General features: G+C 40.4%; 1 protein-coding gene across 5 annotated transcripts in view; it reads right to left on the bottom strand.

Moving 5' to 3' along the window:
• LOC310964263 (RAS guanyl-releasing protein 2-like) overlaps positions 1-19,411 on the bottom strand; it is a 43,196-nt gene that overhangs the window by 9,122 nt on the left and 14,663 nt on the right. For 3 of the 5 annotated variants that reach the window (XR_014593727.1, XM_083937322.1, XM_083937323.1), the window contains exons 2-13: positions 18,435-18,568; positions 17,763-17,865; positions 17,015-17,071; positions 16,341-16,472; positions 15,818-15,968; positions 15,179-15,352; positions 10,489-10,605; positions 9,804-10,085; positions 4,819-4,893; positions 4,422-4,547; positions 2,963-3,078; positions 2,739-2,880 (exon numbers count right to left, since the gene is read on the bottom strand). Coding sequence is in view for 4 of the 5 variants with exons in the window: in XM_083937322.1 (XP_083793448.1) it covers positions 2,739-2,880; positions 2,963-3,078; positions 4,422-4,547; positions 4,819-4,893; positions 9,804-10,085; positions 10,489-10,605; positions 15,179-15,352; positions 15,818-15,968; positions 16,341-16,472; positions 17,015-17,071; positions 17,763-17,865; positions 18,435-18,507 (1,548 nt within the window). In the remaining variant the exon portion in view is untranslated. Of the gene's footprint in view, positions 1-2,738; positions 2,881-2,962; positions 3,079-4,421; positions 4,548-4,818; positions 4,894-9,803; positions 10,086-10,488; positions 10,606-15,178; positions 15,353-15,817; positions 15,969-16,340; positions 16,473-17,014; positions 17,077-17,762; positions 17,866-18,434; positions 18,569-19,411 lie in introns of those variants that run through there. The other 2 variants (XM_083937324.1, XM_083937325.1) reach the window with 2 other exon arrangements.

Here is a 19,411-nt window from a genome sequence, read left to right as displayed (position 1 = left end):
GCCTCCACACAAAGCCAAAAAAGTTCAACGGCTGTGTATGAAAGTACACGGATGATCAGCACTGCTTTCACACTGTTGGGCCCATAGAGCAGGTGCACAAGAGACTTTTGCCCACCCGAGGTTGCTAGCTGGCTAAATTGGCTGGGGATTAAATGATTCAATCGTGCAGCCCCTCTAGACTTTCCAGACGTTATTGGACCGAAGCCCAGCACACTTCCTAATGGCATGCTTGAAACATTTGTTCGTGGCACACCCCTCTGCAAATCTGGAAGTTCTTGGAAGGTTTGTTTACATGTGCTGGTTTGCAGTATGAGCCTAAATGCATCAAATACATAAAAGGAAGCTATCCTAGGGAATTAATCTGTAGGCGTGATCCCCTGATGTTTTTGCTCCAGTATAGATTGGCCTCTAGCCATTTTCCACAGTAATAGCATTTTCTATTTTTCAGTTAGGTTGAGAAGACAAAAAAAGAGATGTTGGTTCTTTCTATTCTTATTCTAATTCTATAAAAATAAACTATCTATCTCTCATATTAAAGTGCTCTGAGCCTTCAGCTAAAAAAAAACTTACTGCACTCTCCTGAGATGCGAAAAAAACTCACTTCCTGCTTTGTGCATTTAGTAAAACGAATCTGTGTTTCATTAATTAGGATATAAGGCCAAAGGGGAATGTATGCAGAACAGCATCAGATTATGAAGATCCATGTGTGATACTGGAAGTGAGTGAACTCTGCAGTGTTTACAGGAGGATCGGCTTGGCTTGTGCAGCGTGTTTGAGACAAGTGTTGAAAAAAAGGCTGCGGGAAAATATTGTTTTTGCAGAGGAGCCAAGAGGAAAAGAACAAAGTAGGCAGAAGAGGAAGTGGCTAGTGTATCTACCTCTGCCACACACACATATTCAAAGGAAGAAGCATGCTGCCAGAGTCCTTATCTTCCCCGGCTCTCTCGTCTGAGTTTCCCCTCATGATGGTTTGAAAAAGCTTCCCCTGGAGAGAGAGAGAGTGTGTGTGTGTGTGTGTGTGTGTGTGTGTGTGTGTGTGTGTGTGTGTGTGTGTGTGTGTGTGTGTGTGTGTGTGTGTGTGTGTGTGTGTGTGTGTGTGTGTGTGTTTGTGTGTGTGTGTGTGTGTGTGAGTGTGTCCTAACATGTGCTCTTTTGAGTGTTAGTCTATACATAAAATATATTGCATTCTCTCTCTAGCATCTCTTTATGTGCAAGTACAGAAAAATAAATGGGATGTAATTTCAGTTCAATACTAGGACCCTTTTCCTGTTCTCATTAAGGCTGAGTGCTGACTCACTGTCTTTCTAAATAACAGAGCTCCTTAGGGGAATTTGGGGAATGTTAAGGGCCAGACACACACATACACACAGATGTAACATTGCCACAGAGAAGGGTTATCATCTTGCCCAATTACCTTCCTCCCATATTTCCCAGAATGCAGCTTCAGCGGTGTCTGGCTATCTCAAAGTAATTGGCATTGCCCTGACCCGACAGAAGGGATGGGGCTATCATGTGCTGCCGGTGACTGCCCAGACGAATAATGAAGTGCAGATACATGGCTGTGGAACGGCAGGGTGAGGACCACTGACCTTTGACCTTTTTTTAACAAACTACGGCATGTGCCATCGATTGCGTCATTGGAAATCCATGCATTTATAAAAAAACGAAAGCAAACACAAAAATATCAATATTTGTAGAAACATTCTGCTCAACCGTTTGGTAGAGCACATTTTAAGTCACTATATCTTTTTGAAAAATCTGTCACAATTATCTCAACCTGATTGAGCCATCTTTATCATTGGGTTTAGGCGTGTTCTGCCGAATAAATCCACTAGATGTCACTTTAAACAGTTCGCCTTTTATGTTCTGCCACTGCAGACTTGATGAGGACTCTGTGTGTTGGTATTTTCAAAGTACGGCATATTATTTTGATATATCATTGTTTCAGAGGTCTTACTAAACTGATTTGTGTAACTTTATACATCAAGAAAGAGTCTAATAAAGGTCAGAAACTTTTCTAAAAACATGCTCAACCAAAGCTTAGACTCACTACCTCACTCACTACATTGTTGTTAATGATATAATGAATTTGAATCTCATTGTTTTATATATATATATATATATATATATATATTTCTTATTGAATTGTATTTCAGCATATATGTATATATATATATGCTAAAATACTTTAAAAAGTATGAATTTATTTTAATTTTCTAAAAACATGCTCAACCAAACGTCATTTACTGATAAAAGTATTGATTCTAAGATAATATACTTTAAATATCATATATATATACTGTATACGATGTTATTTTTACGTTATATATTTGTTTGAAAAATGTACATAAGTATGATTTCTCACCATTTCTGAGATATTGTACTGTCATGGTAAATACCTAGTATAACTATGAGGAAATATTACTCATACTGGTATGTAATATTATACCGGTACACGGTATGCAATTTTCATTCTGTTTTACATATACCATGAACGGACATCTCAACTGTTGGTAGTAGCCTATATTCAAAAAGCTGGGGTATGTGAAAAAATAATAATAATTGATGGTTGTTATTATTGCCCCAAGGATGTAAAAAATGCAAAAAGAAAATGTTTCCACATTAAAGGTTAATATATTCACTGGAGCCTGAAGGGTTTATAAACCATACAGCTGATTTAAAATAGAGTGTGTTGTGTTTCAAACGTGATTACAAGGGAGCAGGAGGTGTTTACTCACAAAGCCGGCGCAGTGTTCACAGAATGTAGGCTTGACGTAGGTGGCCTCAGTAAAAGTGTGGATGAAACCCATCTTGCAGTTGAGCAGAGAGCTGGCTTTCATAAAGTAGTCTATCATCTCTTCTCTGCTGATCTTCCCGTCTCTGAGAGAAAACAAAGGGAAGTGAGGGTGGTTCCGTTTGTAAACTTGATTTTACGACAGTGAATAAATGTGCAAATGCTCACTGGTTCTTGTCCAGCTCTCCAAACTTGCTGAGGTACGGGAAGTTGTTCCTGATTGCTTCAAATTCATCCCTGGAGATGTGTCCGTCACCGTCTGAGTCGAAGTTCTTGAAGACCGACTGTCAACACAAGGTTTGGGAGAATTAGTTTCAATGTGTCTACTACAGAGACTCACAGAACCCCCTCACATGTTTTTGTCTAACTAGCCAAGGTCAGATCCTTTCTGATATGGTGGAACACAGACAAACTCGAATGGCATTGAGTTTTTTTTTTTTTGAAAAATAAGAAATAATACATTTCACTAGACTAAGACAGGGTGTTTACGGGCATCAGACACTTAAATGGAATGCTTTTTATGACACTTTAAAAATAATTTTAATCAGATTTAAGACAGATTTTTTGACAATTACAGGTAAGTATAAAGGAAATATTTCATTCCGTGCTGATGTGGGGTTCATGTTATGTTAGGTGAATCTGCATTTTTGCATACAACAGGTAAATGCAAGTATAAAGTAAGAAGATAGTATTAAGGTTGGTTAGGATTAAGGATGGTGGGTTTAAGGATTTGTAACATCTGAAATGTCGACTTTCACGCAGAAGAGCTTGACTTATATTAACATAGCATTGATGTATTATTATTGATAAATGAGATAATACTGTATGTGTGTGTCAATAAAGTCCTCCAAATTTAAGGGCGTCTGATGGCCTTGTAATTGTACAATTGTATTAATTGTACAATATGAATATATTTGGCATGATATTTAAGCAATCCATGATTCATTACTAGAGAAAAGATTCATAAATTCTAACTGACTCAAGTGGTTTAGCTGACGTTAGCCCCCATTAGCAACTGGTCATACAGCTGTAGCAGCAGCAGGTGAACGAATGTGGGATTTTGTTCATTATTCTTCCAAACGTTTCCCATTAAGGGTATCTTCTAGATTTGCTCTTGTTTTTTAAATGTGTAAAAAAACTGAATTCTTCTGCTGTTGTACAAAAAATATACATTTGAACATACATATAATAAGGAGCCCCTGACAGCAGAGTGGTTAGGATTCATACCATATACTGTGACCAAACAATCCAGTTTCCTCTCTCTGCTCATTCAATTTCAGCCACTATACTATCAACTGTCCAAAAAGAAAAAAAAGAGAAAAGAAAATAATCCTAATGGGCAGCCATGCTTTATAGAAATCGTCCCATTTGTTTCAAGTGGAATCTTGACCCAAAAGGAACTTGTACACTTTCAATTCCAGCCAAAAACATCACCAAAAATGACAGGGTATTCACATGACCCTCCAAGCCTTGGTAGTTATGGTAACAGATTACAGCCATTTGACAGAGAGCTAAGAAAACTTCATGTCAAGATGGTGGTGGAGAGGATAACAACGGATAATGAGAGTGAGGCTTCCACTGTCCCTCAGGTTATAATCAAGACTAAGAGAGCGGCTGAGACACTCACCTCCACCATCTTCTCTATGTGTTTCTTGATGATTGTCGGGTCGGCGTTGGGCTTCACTGACACAGCCCACTCATCGATCATGGTTGGCTTGGGGTCAGGCATGGGGGTGGCAGGGCTGGAGTTCTGCTACAACCAATGAGAAAGCAAAGGAGATGGGATCAGTACCGGCCCAGGGAGGCAGCAGCTGTCATCTTACAAAGAAAAGAAAAGAAGAGAAGAGAAACGAAAGCTGCCATACAGAGAAGAAGTCAGGCGATCAAAATGTCACTAGAGAAGAAAAGCCAAAAAATTTAATATGCATTTGTGACCATCTATCAGAACAAGATGGGGGCAGAGTGGAGTATATTTGAGAACAGATCAGTACGAGACCCAAAGTGTACAACAGTGTGCTGCTCACCGCGGGTTTGCGAGGTTCTCTCTGTAGGGACATCTGGTAGATCTCCTCCTCTGTGTGGTACTGGTCCAAAGAGACCTGCACACAACACAACATGGGGAGCCAGTGTTACCATTCTGTCTAAATGGCCCATATGCCATTTATAGTCTCCATATTTTACATTTTATTGGTTTAGCCTCCACTACATTCCAGGATGAATCAGTAGTATCATATATTTGACAAATTTCACATTATCAGTGATTTTACCTCAGCACGTTTAGTGTGTCTCATTATTAGACTTCAGTTAACACTGGTTGAAAGTTTGCATCACCGCTGGGTGTGGTAACTGTGTGCTCTGCTGCACCTATAACCACACCCAACAGTGATGTCACAGTGTACTCACTCACCCTTGGAGTACACTTCTACACAGATACAGGAAGGTGAAAAGTTAAACTCAAAATTCTCTAACAAAACCAGTGGAATTAAATGGTATTTCCCTGTCTCCTAAGTCAACATGGCCTTGTTTGAAAGTGTAGTGAATGAAAAGTTATACAGTATGTGCATAATGCATTTATATTTTACTTTGCTAACATTAAAAAGCTAAAAGTCCTATTTAGCATTACAAAAATGTGTTATATGAGGCGTTTGACAAAGTTAGCTTGGCTGTGTTTCCCAAGTCTTGCGAGAGTTTTTTGCTGAGACAGAAACAAGTCTCGAACAAAGTTCATTTTCTTCTGATCACATTTTGTGTCAGAAAGGGAGATTTATGGCTTATGAAAAATGAATCCAATATTTCGGGCTAAGGGATCCTTCATAATCTGTAGTCTCGTTCACTTTTCACATTGAAGTCAATACACCAGGACCTGCTGTTAGTCTCCTAAGGAGGCGGGCAGTGATGAAACAGTGTTTGTGACACAGGAGATGACTGTGAGTTGCAGCGTCTCGCTTCCAAAACATCTCTGGTTTAACCAACTAAGGTGAGCACAAATCATTTCTTCAGGAGGTGTTAAGTTATTCCTGATCCTTGAACAAGACACGGTTTGTAATCTTTCCACCATACATGTACATGACCACCATCACCTGACCAAAGTTCCACACATTGAGTAAATCACATCATAATGAAGGCCATATGATGTGAGTGGAAGCTCTAAAAGCTTGTACATAAATAGAGCTTTGCGCTTAGATTATTTATTTATATATACTGCTCTCAGAAATCCAGAATTAATGCCGCTGCTCAAATACCAAAATAGTTTTTTTTTTTATTGTATCCATGAAGAGAAGTGAGAGTCTGGAAGTGCTATATGAAGTTTCATCAGGACTCAAAATGTCTCTCTTTATACCCGGCATTCATTTCCAACACAAAATAAACATATTCCTGCACAGCTTCCCAGCAAAAGCAGCATTATAGAGGCATAGTGCAATCGTAAATATCAGGGAAATGGACACAAAGGGACCAAATATGGTTATTTTGTACCTCCGTGAATCATTCAGTGAATGACAGTGATTTGGTTATCAGCCTAATAGATATAGGCTAGAAGGGGCCTGATACACCTACCAGTAGCTTCAGAAGCTCCATCACCCTATTGACGTGGTAACAGTCATCGTTTGCTCGGTCAGGATCCCTCGGTGTCAGCTTTTAATGCTCTTGGAGCCATGTTGTGATTCGAACTAAACAAATGTTAGTTTGTAAGGTTTAGGCAACAAAGCTATGTGGTTAGGTTTACTGTTGTAGAAGAGGAAGAATTATACTACGTATATTACAGCACACCATGTTACAGTGACGTTGATGGGTGATCCAGTTTACCAATAGAATAGACAATAATCAGCCTACTGAGCCAACCAGGAGGCAGAGTAGAGTCATATTGCCTCATATGGATGATTATCATAGGAAATCTAAAGTTTACAATTTGTTTTCTTGGTCCGTAACTCAAAATTGCCTTCTCGCAGCCAACTGTCAAATGTAATCATCCCCCGCACCCATTGTTAGCCTCAAAATCTTTCCTTTTCCTCAGAGCTATTCTCTTACTGTAATTGCATTTCCTGGGTTTTATTGAGAACAAGTGGTTTGTGCGTAAGGGAAAAAAAGGCTTTTCTTCTTGTTTGGCCTTCTGATTAAGTGGAGCTTACAGTATTACAGAGAGAAGGTCAACTGTAACTTGTTCAACACTTCCATAATGACTTAGATTCTACTGCATTTGACAGGCTGATGAATATGACCCAAAAAGGAGGGAAGTCGTATTTTAAACATGTGTGATTATTTTGAAGGATATATTGACTTTCTTTCCATCTCCCCACTTCATGCTCTCCTCCCCTCAGACTCGGAATAGATCAACTCCAATAAGCCCTGGTATAAGATAATTGGGTATTGACTGAGTCCAGCAGCCTTCCCCGGTGCCCCTCAGCAAAACCTGTCAAGTTGTTTTCTTTCCTTTCTCAGAGAAAAGAGGAGCCAGCTGCAATCTCATGCGAACACCTGCAGCCGGATTAAGTGACTGATTAATGTCTTGGGATTGTTTGAATACAGAACACTTCTCAAATTGCAGGAAACTTTTATTTAGTCACACAAGTGCTAAAACACCACAGTGAAGTACAGGCAGCAACAAACCTGAGATCAGTCTCACTCTCTATTTCCAGAGTAAGAGCTCTCACTTAACATAAATTGTCGCTGCACTAAACTGTTTCCTCAAATGTGGATGAATTACTCAGAATATGAAATGGGTAATTTTCTAAATGCTAGTAGAACGCATTTTCAAATAATGCCTTTCCCTACATCATTTAATATTTCAATGTGAACTCTGAGTAGAGCCGCTGCTCCTTTGCGTTGAAAGGAGCCAGTTGAGGTGGTTCGGGCATCTAGTAAGGATGCCCCCTGGGCGCCTCCCTAGGGAGGTGTTCCAGGCAAGTCCAGCTGGGAGGAGGCTTCGGGGAAGACCCAGGACTAGGTGGAGAGATTTTATCTCCACACTGGCCTGGGAACGCCTCGGGATCCCCCAGTTAGAGCTGCTTAATGTGGCCCGGGAAAGGGAAGTTTGGGGTCCCCTGCTAAAGCTGCTGCCCCCGCGACCCGACAACGGATAAGAGGCTGAAGATGAGATGAGATGAGATAACAGATTCACAGCAGTCAACCAAATATGTAGAGGTAAATTTGGCTAATTCTTCCTGTACTCTATCAATTATAGTAACACAGATTACTTTTTCATTGAACCTATTCCTTCTCCTTGGCGGGTAGGCATCCACCTGCAGTTGTGTGCACAGCTCAGCAAGCAAAACAGCAGAACGGACAGATATTCTTTCAGCAATTCATCTTTTTTCATTACAGTTGAATGTTAAAAATAACATCACATGTTGTATGAACTTGTTAAGCTGTATGGATTGGATCCTGGTACGCGCTTGATTTTGTGTTTACTTGTAATCAAACATTATCGTTAGTAAACAGCTGTAAAGGTGATCATTCCTGCTCTCAGCCTGCAGAGTTACTGATAATTATTATAATAATAATAATAATAACTTTATTTATATAGTTCCTTTAAAAATAAAGGTTCACAAAGTGTTTTGACAGACAAAACAAAGTCAAGCACACATACAAATCCATACACATCAACACATCCACAAAGCAAGTTAATGATAGGACGCTTTTAACGAACAGTAAAAACAACAAATGAATAATAAAGATAAAATGAAATGAACGGATGATAAGGTATAGTGAAAAGACAATAAAATGAACAATTGATAAATGAATAAAATAAATGAATAAAAATTTGGCTATGTAATGATGGTAGAGTCATTACATTCATATTAATTTGTACACAGACTACGGGCCCTCTGGACAATATAACCAACATGGACAAAGAATCACAAAGGGGTTGGATAATGCAAAACTACTCTCACAAGTTTCTACATTTACTTTAATTGGTGTAAATCTTCAATAGGCTGCAAAATATATAATATTGTTTATTGTAAAATACGTCATAATGGAGAAATGCTAAGTGGATTCAGAGGGGACGCCTATTAAGTGCATACCCTTCTTACTAAGTTGAATAATGCACAACACTCTCATGCTAGAACACCATGGCACACAACAATTTGTGACACATGGATAAATTCTAACACTAATAATTGTACATTTACAAAATGACACCACCAAAATGGCATGTTTTTATATTCTATATACTCTAACTCTAGAACAAGCAACTATAAACCTATAATAAGTCATGCATTAAAACATATAAATAGTAATTTTTAAAAATGCTGTGATTGACAATTTTTTGTCATACCAGCCAACACTAAAAGGTAACACTGTAACCTAACAAATTACCTTTTATTGGCAGTAATCTTGTAATGTTCAAGTAATATTATAAACACTGATTAGGAGTACTACAAAGCCTGTGGAAACAGCTTTATCATGCTTTCTGTGCTTTTGTAGGAGCTCTCCAAAATTTAAAACATCATCCTGATAATGTCCTCACCAGTACAGTTTGGGCTCCTGGCTTAAACTTTTTACAGAAAGTCTACATTACTAACAGTTCGACATTTAGGGGGCAAGGAGGATGAAAGATGCTGGAGAGTACCACTTTAAAAATGTGTTTATAAATAAGGGGAGAGTGTTTGAATTGTTTGAATTGAGTCTCAATAATTATCAACACATTATCACATTCCAATATAACTTTGACCAAGACGCTGGACCATTTCTGGTTCATGCTTTGAATGCTTTGGTTACATATCATCTCTGGCCTTTGTCTGTACACAGATTTGCTCCCAGCTGGCTACTCTACTGTCGGTCTGACCACGAGCAAATCAAATCACAGCAGAACAAATTTGATGTAAAACAGCCTGTTATGCTGGCTGGACAAAGTATTTCCTCCTACTTCACGGCTGTCTGGGTGGTTAATGAGTGCTTTCAAATTCTGCACTTGATGAAAAACAAACTCCTGATTTTTACCCTGAACAAGTTGTTCTTTTATCCAAGCCAAACATCTTGGACGCTGCACACACACATTCTGTCCACTCACCGTAAGCAGGTTGAGCAGGTCTGTGTTGGCATCGACGTGAGGCGGCGTGGTCTGGATCAGAGCCAGCTCTTGAAGGATGGTGTAAAGCTGTTGGGTCTTAGCCAGGTTGACCCGTGTTTTCTCTTTGTCAACCCAGTCTGGCAGCGCCACGTGCACGGCTATCAGGTCTTTCAGGTGCACGCCGAGGATGGGGAAGCGGAAGCCCGAGCACTCGGAGAAGCGCTTACGGTATTGACTGTAGTTCCCACATGATGTCACTAGTTCAATGAGGTTGTTAAAAACCTACGAGTTGAGTTAATGCAGGAGAGGGAATAAATTTGGGTAACACGGACAAAATGGAAGATGAGACAAAAGCTGGTAGGAGACAGAAAGCCTGTGTCAAGAGCTATTTGTTCAGAAGATTCAAAAACATTCAGTAAAACTTTGCACCAGATGGACTTTCATAACTTGTGAACAGTTGCTTTCAACTTCCCAGTTATATGGCTTAAATTCATAAATCTAAGAAGGTACTGTGTAGGAGTAATGGGCACAAATACAGAGCTTTGCAGCTCACACAGAAGATATGTGGATTACTGAGTCAAGATTCAAAATTGAATTTTAAGTGCATCGACATGCAGAGAACATTGGATTTGTGTGGTGGGCTGCAGATCAGCGATGGCTGGGAGGATGGTAACAGTTACTGCACCTTGTTGGTCTCTGCACTGATGTGGCTCTGCGTGTCTTTGAGACGAGAGATGGAGCTGTTGCTGAGCCCGCCCACCACAGCCATCAAAGTGTTGAAGTTCTGCAACTGCAGTAGCTTCTGTTGACAAAAGGAAGGAAATGTTAGGAGAGAGGGTGAAAGAGGGGACAGTAAATGGATGTGTAAGCCACCCCCTAAAAGTATCTTAAAAAGAGTGAAAGATTCGTGGTACAGGTTAAAAATAATTCAGAGTCACAAGGAGTCACATAGATGCAGGACAGAAAAGTGAAGGCTTCAAAAGATAAGGCCAGAGGCTTGTGCTCAGCAGCCCACATGCACAGCCACACATAAGCTAATCTGAGTAGAACAGAATATTACTGAATGTTCTAACCTGTGTGTGCTGAACTTAAGCTAACAGTTTGTGAATGGCACTCCGCAGGGCTCCCTGCTGCCCTTCAGTCTGCGTGGCATCTCACAGAAAATCAATGGGGTCGCAGATGTGTGGGAGGGTTGCCAAAGGGGATCATTTGATTCAGCTCAAACATCCTTTGGAATCAATTGGCAAAGCAGTATGGAAGGCAGCCCAGCATTTACAGAGCTAAACTGCATGTGCATGTGACCGTCAGTGAGGCCACTGTCAACATGCCAGGGCTTTCCACTGGGTGTGGAATAAATGCTGTGTGTATGACAAGGCTGGGAGATGGATTCATCTTCTAGCCAACCAATTGTTATCACACAGCCGATTGGTGTTGTGGCTTTTTATCAAAGCCAGAAGGCACAGGCACGCACACACAGAACATATTGTGGAACGGAGCTTTTCAATAAGTAAATCAAAAGTCTGTGCAAAGACTAATGAACATGGGTCACTTGTAATGCTCTCCCCACAGGAAGCTGAAATGGGACACAAATGACACACCCTGAGGGACGTTTTGGGAAATATTAAGTATGTCGAGGCTACCTTATGTGCTGCCTCTGAATACATTTGAAATCAGCGTGAATATAATTTTTGTCTCTGCATGTGCTCGCACTGGGTGACATTACTGAGTACAAAAGTGTGAAGCCTTTAAAATGGGCATATAATTAACAATGGGATTTCCAGCTGGGATGGTGTGTCTCTGATGTATCTGTCCTAATGTTCGCCCATTCTGTATGAAAATCACAGTGTGAAATGACCTCTGGGCACTTCATTCAAAGTAGAAAACACTGATTATCATTATGTGAACACACTACCTACTGTTTAAACTGCCAGCACAGTGAATGAAAACTGTATGTACAGATTTGTCTCATCACTTTCAAACAACGCCTTCTTGTAACAAGACTCAGAGTCTACAGCCGTGTTAGCAGCTCTGTGGGGCTGTCCTCAGGCACAGCAGTGTTTTGAACTAAATGCTAACTTCAGAATGCTAACATGCTTCTGACTGCCCGATCCGTATGAAGACGAGGTTAGGCATTTACCTCAAGTGTTTAGGGTCAGAATAATCTCTATAACGGATTCTGCATATGACAGTTAATAGTCCCTGTGGAGAGCAAATGAGGCGGAACGCATTGGGCTAAATGCAGTAACGGAACCCGTTATTCATGCATCTCGAGTTGCTAATCGGACAAGGACTTGGAAGAGGAAGTCTTGGCCCAGATATCTGCTTGCTACACTGGAGAGCCCAAAGAAATAGCCAAGATTGTAAACCGTCGTCAGCCCAATAGTTGATGGGTTCTGAGATCGGGGTCAGAATATCCCATAGGTCGGAGAATAGGACCTGAAGAAATTGGGTTTCTGCTACAGATTGGTTAGTGGCAATGCTCACAATGACAATGCTTACATGCTGATGTGTAGCAGGTATAACATTTAGCATGTTCACCATCTTAGCATGTTTGCATGCTAACATATACTAAGGTTCAAAGTTATCTTCATTGTCCCACTAGGGGGAAATTGTCACACCAACATAAAAACCACAACAACACAATAGAGCTTGAGAAGGGAAATGGAAATTCAGAATTATCGACAAGCCATTCATTAATTAATTAGCATGAAATTACTTAAAATATGGGATTGAGAAACAAAAGACAGAAATAATTCTGGGCTCTGACAGTGGTGATATTTGGAAAGGAGGATAAAGAAAGGAGATCAGGAGGTGGGAGCCCAGGGGAGGTAATTCTCTTTCCTCCTGCAGCTGATCTGTCATAGTCATCCATCCCACGCATCAAGGCTGATCAGAATCAGCATTTGTCTTCACTTCGACACTGTCAAAACCTCACAAAACGCTGTACTGGGAAAAGTCCAGGAATTCGATACTGAGGGTGAAACAGGAGCAAGAGACAAGAGCTCTGCTGACGTTTCGGAGTGCAGGTGAATAAAGACAGAGAGGGGTGTTAAAACCTGCCGAGAAACTGCTAAATAAATGATGAGAGACAGAAGTTTGTTCTGCAGTTGAAGAGAAGGATAGATGGAAAATGAGTATAAATCCAGGCGCAGACTACATTAATGAGGATGCATTCACATAGCACCGCAGGCTGTTAGGAGGAAAATTATTTTTCTGCGATTTCTATGGTCGACTGAAGCTCCCTCACACAGCAGAGATGAGTGAATTCTCACAAAGGAGGAGAACTCAGCCCCATCTGGCAGACCAAATGATAATGTCAAACTGAAATGATTTCAAATTCCAGTGAAGCCCAGGACACCATTCAAAGGAATGTGTCTGTAGTGAAAGGATGCAGTCTCCAGACATATGGACAGAGAGCCATATAAGGCAACGAGCTGGAAGCTTTATTTGGGAATAGGTAGGGAGAGCCCAGATTGAGTTCAGATTAGGATTTTTGACCTGTAGATGACCATAGATTATTTCAGTCAATGAGCATAAAAATGAAGAGACACACAGATGGACAGATGGACAGATGGATAGTCTTTTAGGCTCACACACTTACACACACACACAATTTTAACAGGCCAGTGTGTGAGGGATAACTGTCCGCTAAAAGAGGAAGCAGCGAGCACTCAGTAAAGAGAATGCTGGACCTCCCAGTGAGGGCTGATTATTGGCCATGGTAGCAGTATGACTCCAGGGAAAGCAATTTCAGTAAGTCCACCTCTTTAGTACACTATCTAAACAATTATTGGATGTACTGCCATTCAATTCCTGTTCATGCAGGGTCTTCAGCAGACGAATCCTGACTTTAGTGATCTCCTGACTTTTCCCTTTGTCCCTTTTACATATGAACTGTAAACCTGACATTATCTAGACATTACGTCAATGTCCGAATCAGTTAAACAGACTTTACCCTCCCAGCTCCCTGGTGCAAAGTCTGTGTAATGTAATAGAGCCAATGTGTGATGATTCAAAGCAAGCGAGCGGGCATGTTGATGGCGTTTCTATCATGTGAATGGCTCAAAACTGGAAGAAAACAAACACCTGAGGGTGAAGAAGAAGAAGAAGAAGAAGAAGGGAAATTTACACAAAGACATTCAAGTCAAGACAATGTCCAGACCTGATTGACATTGTCCGAAGTTCCAATAGTGTCAAATAGTTGTGTTGTTTGCATGAAATATACAGACAGCTATTTGGATGGATTCCCCTGAACTTTAGAGCAGATATTCAAGAGGATGAATCCTAATGACTTGATTCTTTTCCTCTTGGGCCACCATTATGTCAAAGGTTCAATTATTTAATACAATATCCGTGCATCTACTTGACAACTGCTACGAGTTACTACTTTTGAGTGATACACTGACTTTTCCTCTTCTGCCAACGGAGAGATGACATTGTTTATGATTATGTTGTGTCTCCATATCTGCCATTAAGTTTGGTACTCACATGCATGCCACTCTAAGGATGATTTTTAATAACGTTGGTGATCTTATGACTTTTAATCGAGCCCAATGCTTTGGTTTATAGAGTAAACTACATACAACACTTAGTGCTACTTAGCACCCTAACAAACTAAAATGGGGAACCTGCAAAATTACTTATACGTAAATGTATTTGTGTGTATTATGTTACCCAAAATGCACCACAGTTTCCGTCCTCTCTGTACCTGACATTTTATATGCAGCTGAGGATAATACCACCTGTAGACACTGTCCACTTATTTCTCTGTAGTAGGATGAATCACCAAATTATTTTTAGCCCAAAAAAAGTGCTGCAATGTCTTCATTTTCTATCTCTATTCTTTGCAGCTCTTTTGTGAATCATTATGTTATGGCCCAAATGCCAAAATATACAATTTATGTTAAGCTTTAATTGTTTGAGACAATTTTACATCCTCTTAGGTCCAAATACGAATATAAGATATTGCCAAACATCATCACCCAGCAAAGACTTGATTAATTCCTCTGGACTTTCCCCTGACAGCAGCTTTATCTTAAAGAGCACTCAGTTGACATCTGAACATGCTAATACCTCTTAAGCCTTTTTAAATTGAATTCATTTTTTCTCGCAATTTGGCCCACTGAATCGGAAATGATTGCATCTTATGTGTGTGCAAGTCATCAAGGCTTCGCCGTGACTTTTTCCCTTCTCTCTACATCTCTTGGTTTAATCTCTAATTCACCTTCTTACAATGTTTTCTACTCTTTGTCTGTGGCTCCAGGCAGTCGTCTCCTATCAGTCTGCTTCTACATGCACCCTGAAGGCCACAACTCCCGCAAGCTCTGTCTTAAAACATCTGCAGTAAACGGCCTCAAAGGGCCCCGCAGACAGACCTGTGCCACTCTGATGAAGTGGGAGACGACGGCGGCTCTCTGCGGGGCGGTGGGCTTGCTGAGCACCATGAGCTGGATCCATTGGGAGACGCTGTTGAAAAGGGTGATAAAACGTTCCAGGATGGGGTTATCCACTGTGCAGCCATGCATCACAAAGCTGTGGTAGTCCTGAAACTGAAAGCAGGAAGGAGCATTACACATTTATTTGAATCAAGTGTGACCAGCAAAGGATTTATATTGCACATTTAGAGCAATGCTATATATACGCTATTTACCATGTCTTCTTTTATTTTATATTGAGCCACAATCTCTTTTCAAAGAGACACAAAGACAAAGCCAAGACAAATCACCACCACAGCCCCCATCTTGCCACCAACACTATTACATTTGAATAAATGGTCTACAATTCAAATCAGCACACACCCAGTAATTGTCTTTGATTCCCAAAATAACCCTCATATTAAAATGTTTCCAGAAAACAAATATAATTACTGCCAGTAAAAGTTGATTTTAATTACTATTGCTTAGCAACTACATCGAGCTTGCAGCATGTGATATTACTTAAGAATTCAAAGAATTTAAGAGTAGTAAACATCGCAGTAGATACACAGCTCCATCCCAGACTGCAGGCAAACTGACCAAGATCTTGCAGAAGGATTTGTACTCCAGGTATGTCAGATGTTCAGCCAGTTCACAGGAATCAAGGTGGTCAAACAGCAGGGACATTTTCCTCTTTTTGGACACGGATGGGACACGCTGAGTCACCTGTCGCTTCCATTTATATGATGGCCTGAGAGGAACAATAACGCACATAAAAAATGCAGAACGAAAGCTTTATGAAAACTTGAAACTTGATGAAAACAACTTATGAACTTCCCATAAATGCAGAATTTATTTGTGGAAGAACATTCCCTCATTTACAAAACATTCAGCTACAGTCTGAAATGTGCTCCACAAAGCCATCTTCTTATAAAACACAGAAGGGAAGTTGAGGTCGCACAGAAATGGCTTTTATGGGACAAGTCATTGACCCTGCATTGCACAGCTCAGCAATGTCTGAGAACAGGCAATAAAAGGGCAAGCTGACATAAACACCCACAGACAGAGATATCCATTCACACTGTCAACAACAGGTACAGCTTCCAGCAACCATTTCACTCACACACTGTCGAGGTCAATGAGCTGACTCTGGCGCTCGTTGCCCTCAGTGGTCAGGAGGTCTTTAAAGTCTTTGATCTGGTCCGCCAGCTCCGGACTCAGATTGAACTCTGCTGGAAACTCAGAGATCCAGTACCTGGAAGGCAGAACAAAGGGATGAAAAGAGAGAAGGGTGATGCCAAATATGCAAACCTTTAAGACCTTTTCATAATTTATTTGGTTTACATGGTGATAAAAAAGTGCCAAGTACAATTACTGTATGATGTGTGGTAAGAATCAGAATCAGAATCAGCTTTATTCGCCATGTATGTGCAAACATACAAGGAATTTGACTCTGGATTTATTCTCACCTCTGTGTACACAATACACAAAAATACAAAAAGCACAGAAAAATACAAAATAAAGTAAAGTAAATAAAGTATTTACCAAAGAAGACAAGATGAAAGATATAAATATATATACATTTTTAGTGCAAATGGGCATGCAATGGCAGGGGGATTATGGGGAGATCAGGGAGACAGCCTGGGGAAAGAAACTGTTTTTGTGTCTGCTGGTCTTGGCACCACTGTCTATATATTCAACTATACACGTACAGACCCATAATTCAATCATCTGGCCAAAGTTCAGAGAGGTGTATCACGAGAAGGAGTAAAAGAAGGAATGATGAATGTTTATTACTTGACAAGGTGGCATATTCTTGTTCGGCGCTCAGCAGTGCAGCTCTCCTCTTGAGATCTTATCTAAAAGTCAAGGTGCAACTCTGATGCAAATTTAAGACTGAAAACAATACTAACTATACTTTACCCATTGTAATCCAGTTTTGTGTCATCACAATTTGGGAAGTGCCTACAGTACTATTGATTCCATCGCAGAAATCCTCCCAGAATGGAGCATCAGAGGTCTGACAAGTTATGGTTTCCACAGGGGCTGCTTATTTCCTGCTTCCAATTCATTGACGATGTGAGCAGCGGTGCAATGCATCGTGGTAGCATGGCTCCAAGTTTCTAGTGACAGGGTGTGGAGTTGCCCACTCCTCATTTAAATAAAGTTGAGGCCCGGGCTATTATATGCTAATCCCAGGTGCCCAATGTGACTTAGTGTCTCTCAAAACTACCGAAAATCATTTACATTGTTGTTGATCTAAAATGAAAAGAGATTTAGTGACTGCATAGCTTAATTCTTGCCTAAAACATTTTCCGAAACGAATTTCAGTGAACCATTTCAATTATATAAGAGAAAGTTTCCAAACGAGTGTAATCTGGATTTAGAAAACACCATTCGGCAGACCGGGATGGCACGAAATGACACGCTTTGCGCTATCCAGTGGAACTCAGAACGGGATTTAAATCAGTTAAATCATCAATCTAATTAAGAATACACCAAAGAATACATCTCCGAGTTAGCAGAAAACAAAGGAGAAGGATACTTGAGAACTAGCTTCTTAGCCATGTCGGTTGAAGGGATGTACCAGGGGTGCATCATGAGAAACATGCGGACCAGGGAAGCATCCTTCAAAGTGCCCCTCTCATCTAAAAGAAGAAAACAGGATATCATCAGCAAGATATACCCATCACCTGCTTTTTTCATTTGTTTTTGTAGTTGTAGGGCAGCAACTCAGAGGTAGAGCGGGTTGTCCTCCATTCGATGATCGGCCGCTAGATCCCCAGCTCCTCTAGTCTGCATGTCAAAGTATCCTTGGACAAGACACTGAACCCCGAATTGCTCCCTGTGCGGCGCATGGGTGTGTGAATGTGGTGTGAATGGTTAAATTAGATTAGATTAGGTATGCAGTGGACATCTACATACCTAATCTAATCTAATTTAACTGCACCACATCAGTGTGAATGTGGAAAGCGACTTGAGTAGTCAGAAGACTAGAAAGGCGCTATACAGTATATGTACAGGTCTATTTACCATCCATTAGTCAGTGTGTGAGTCATTGCTTGACCACCAAAATACACAACATACATTTCTACAGAAGACATGAATTCTAAATAATATCCATAAAATATAATATAACAATCAACTTGTTTTTATTGACACATTTCTGATTTAAATTAATTACCTATTTCAAAGAAACAGAATTCAAATGACCCACCGAAGGCTTGGATGCATGCTTCCACCAGCTCGTCCACTGCGGCCGACTGCTCCGACATTATGGACTCCATCATTCCTCTCCTCTCTGCTTTCTCCCTCGTTTCTCTTTTTCTGGTTCGACTCTTGTGCCTCTCACTGAACACAACAGAAGGGGAAAAGAATGGAGCAGAGGTGAGCAAAAGAGACTAATTGCTTAAGGAAAGGGAGAGAAAAAATGGAATTCATAGTTGCTGCATGTTTGGAATAGTTGTGTGGTCAGTTATTGTGCATGCTGCTCCACACTGCAGGGAGTGATACAATCAGTCACTGTTTAGCTAAATTTAGGGCTGGTAAATGAAATGGAAATATCTCTCAATGTCACCCCCTGTCGATATGATGGTTTGATTTAAGGGTTCAATCCGCGTATTATAATTGGTCCAGCTTTCAGTTTAAATGTCTTTTAGTGACTGAGAAGTGGCTCCCTTACATTAACACAAGCAGTCATACAGAATACAATTTGAAAAGTCAGCCAGATAAGATATTACTTATCATCTGCATTTTGGTCAGAACTCCAAAAGTATAGGAGTTAACATGAGGTATGCAACAGTGTTACATGAGACATTGCTACACAATGAGTCATTTTACCTTTGATGATGATACTTTTGGATTTTTCTACTCAACTAGGATTCTGAACGCACATTTTTACTTGTAATACTTTTGCTCAAGTAAAGGATCTAATGATTTCTTCTACCGCTTTTGAAAACAAAAAATGTCATCTAAAATAGTTTAGGGTGATCATTAACCATTGCTCCTCAAACTTTCAGTGTCTGAAGTCTAATTTACATTTATTCACTGCGATAGGCCAACTGGTCACCTCCAGCCACTTGGTCAGGACCCTGGTGTCACTTTTTAAGAAGGAAGTAAGGTGACGTAGAATATAGAGGAAAAAGTCTGCATAGGGAGGTAGGTTGAGGTGGATGTACAGGACAGTCGCTGCCC

Source organism: Echiichthys vipera (genome assembly GCF_963691815.1).
Source record: "Echiichthys vipera genome assembly, chromosome: 22".
Lineage (NCBI taxonomy): Eukaryota > Metazoa > Chordata > Actinopteri > Perciformes > Trachinidae > Echiichthys > Echiichthys vipera.
The sequence above is the reverse complement of the archived record's forward strand: the minus strand, read 5'-3'. Positions and strand labels throughout refer to the sequence as shown.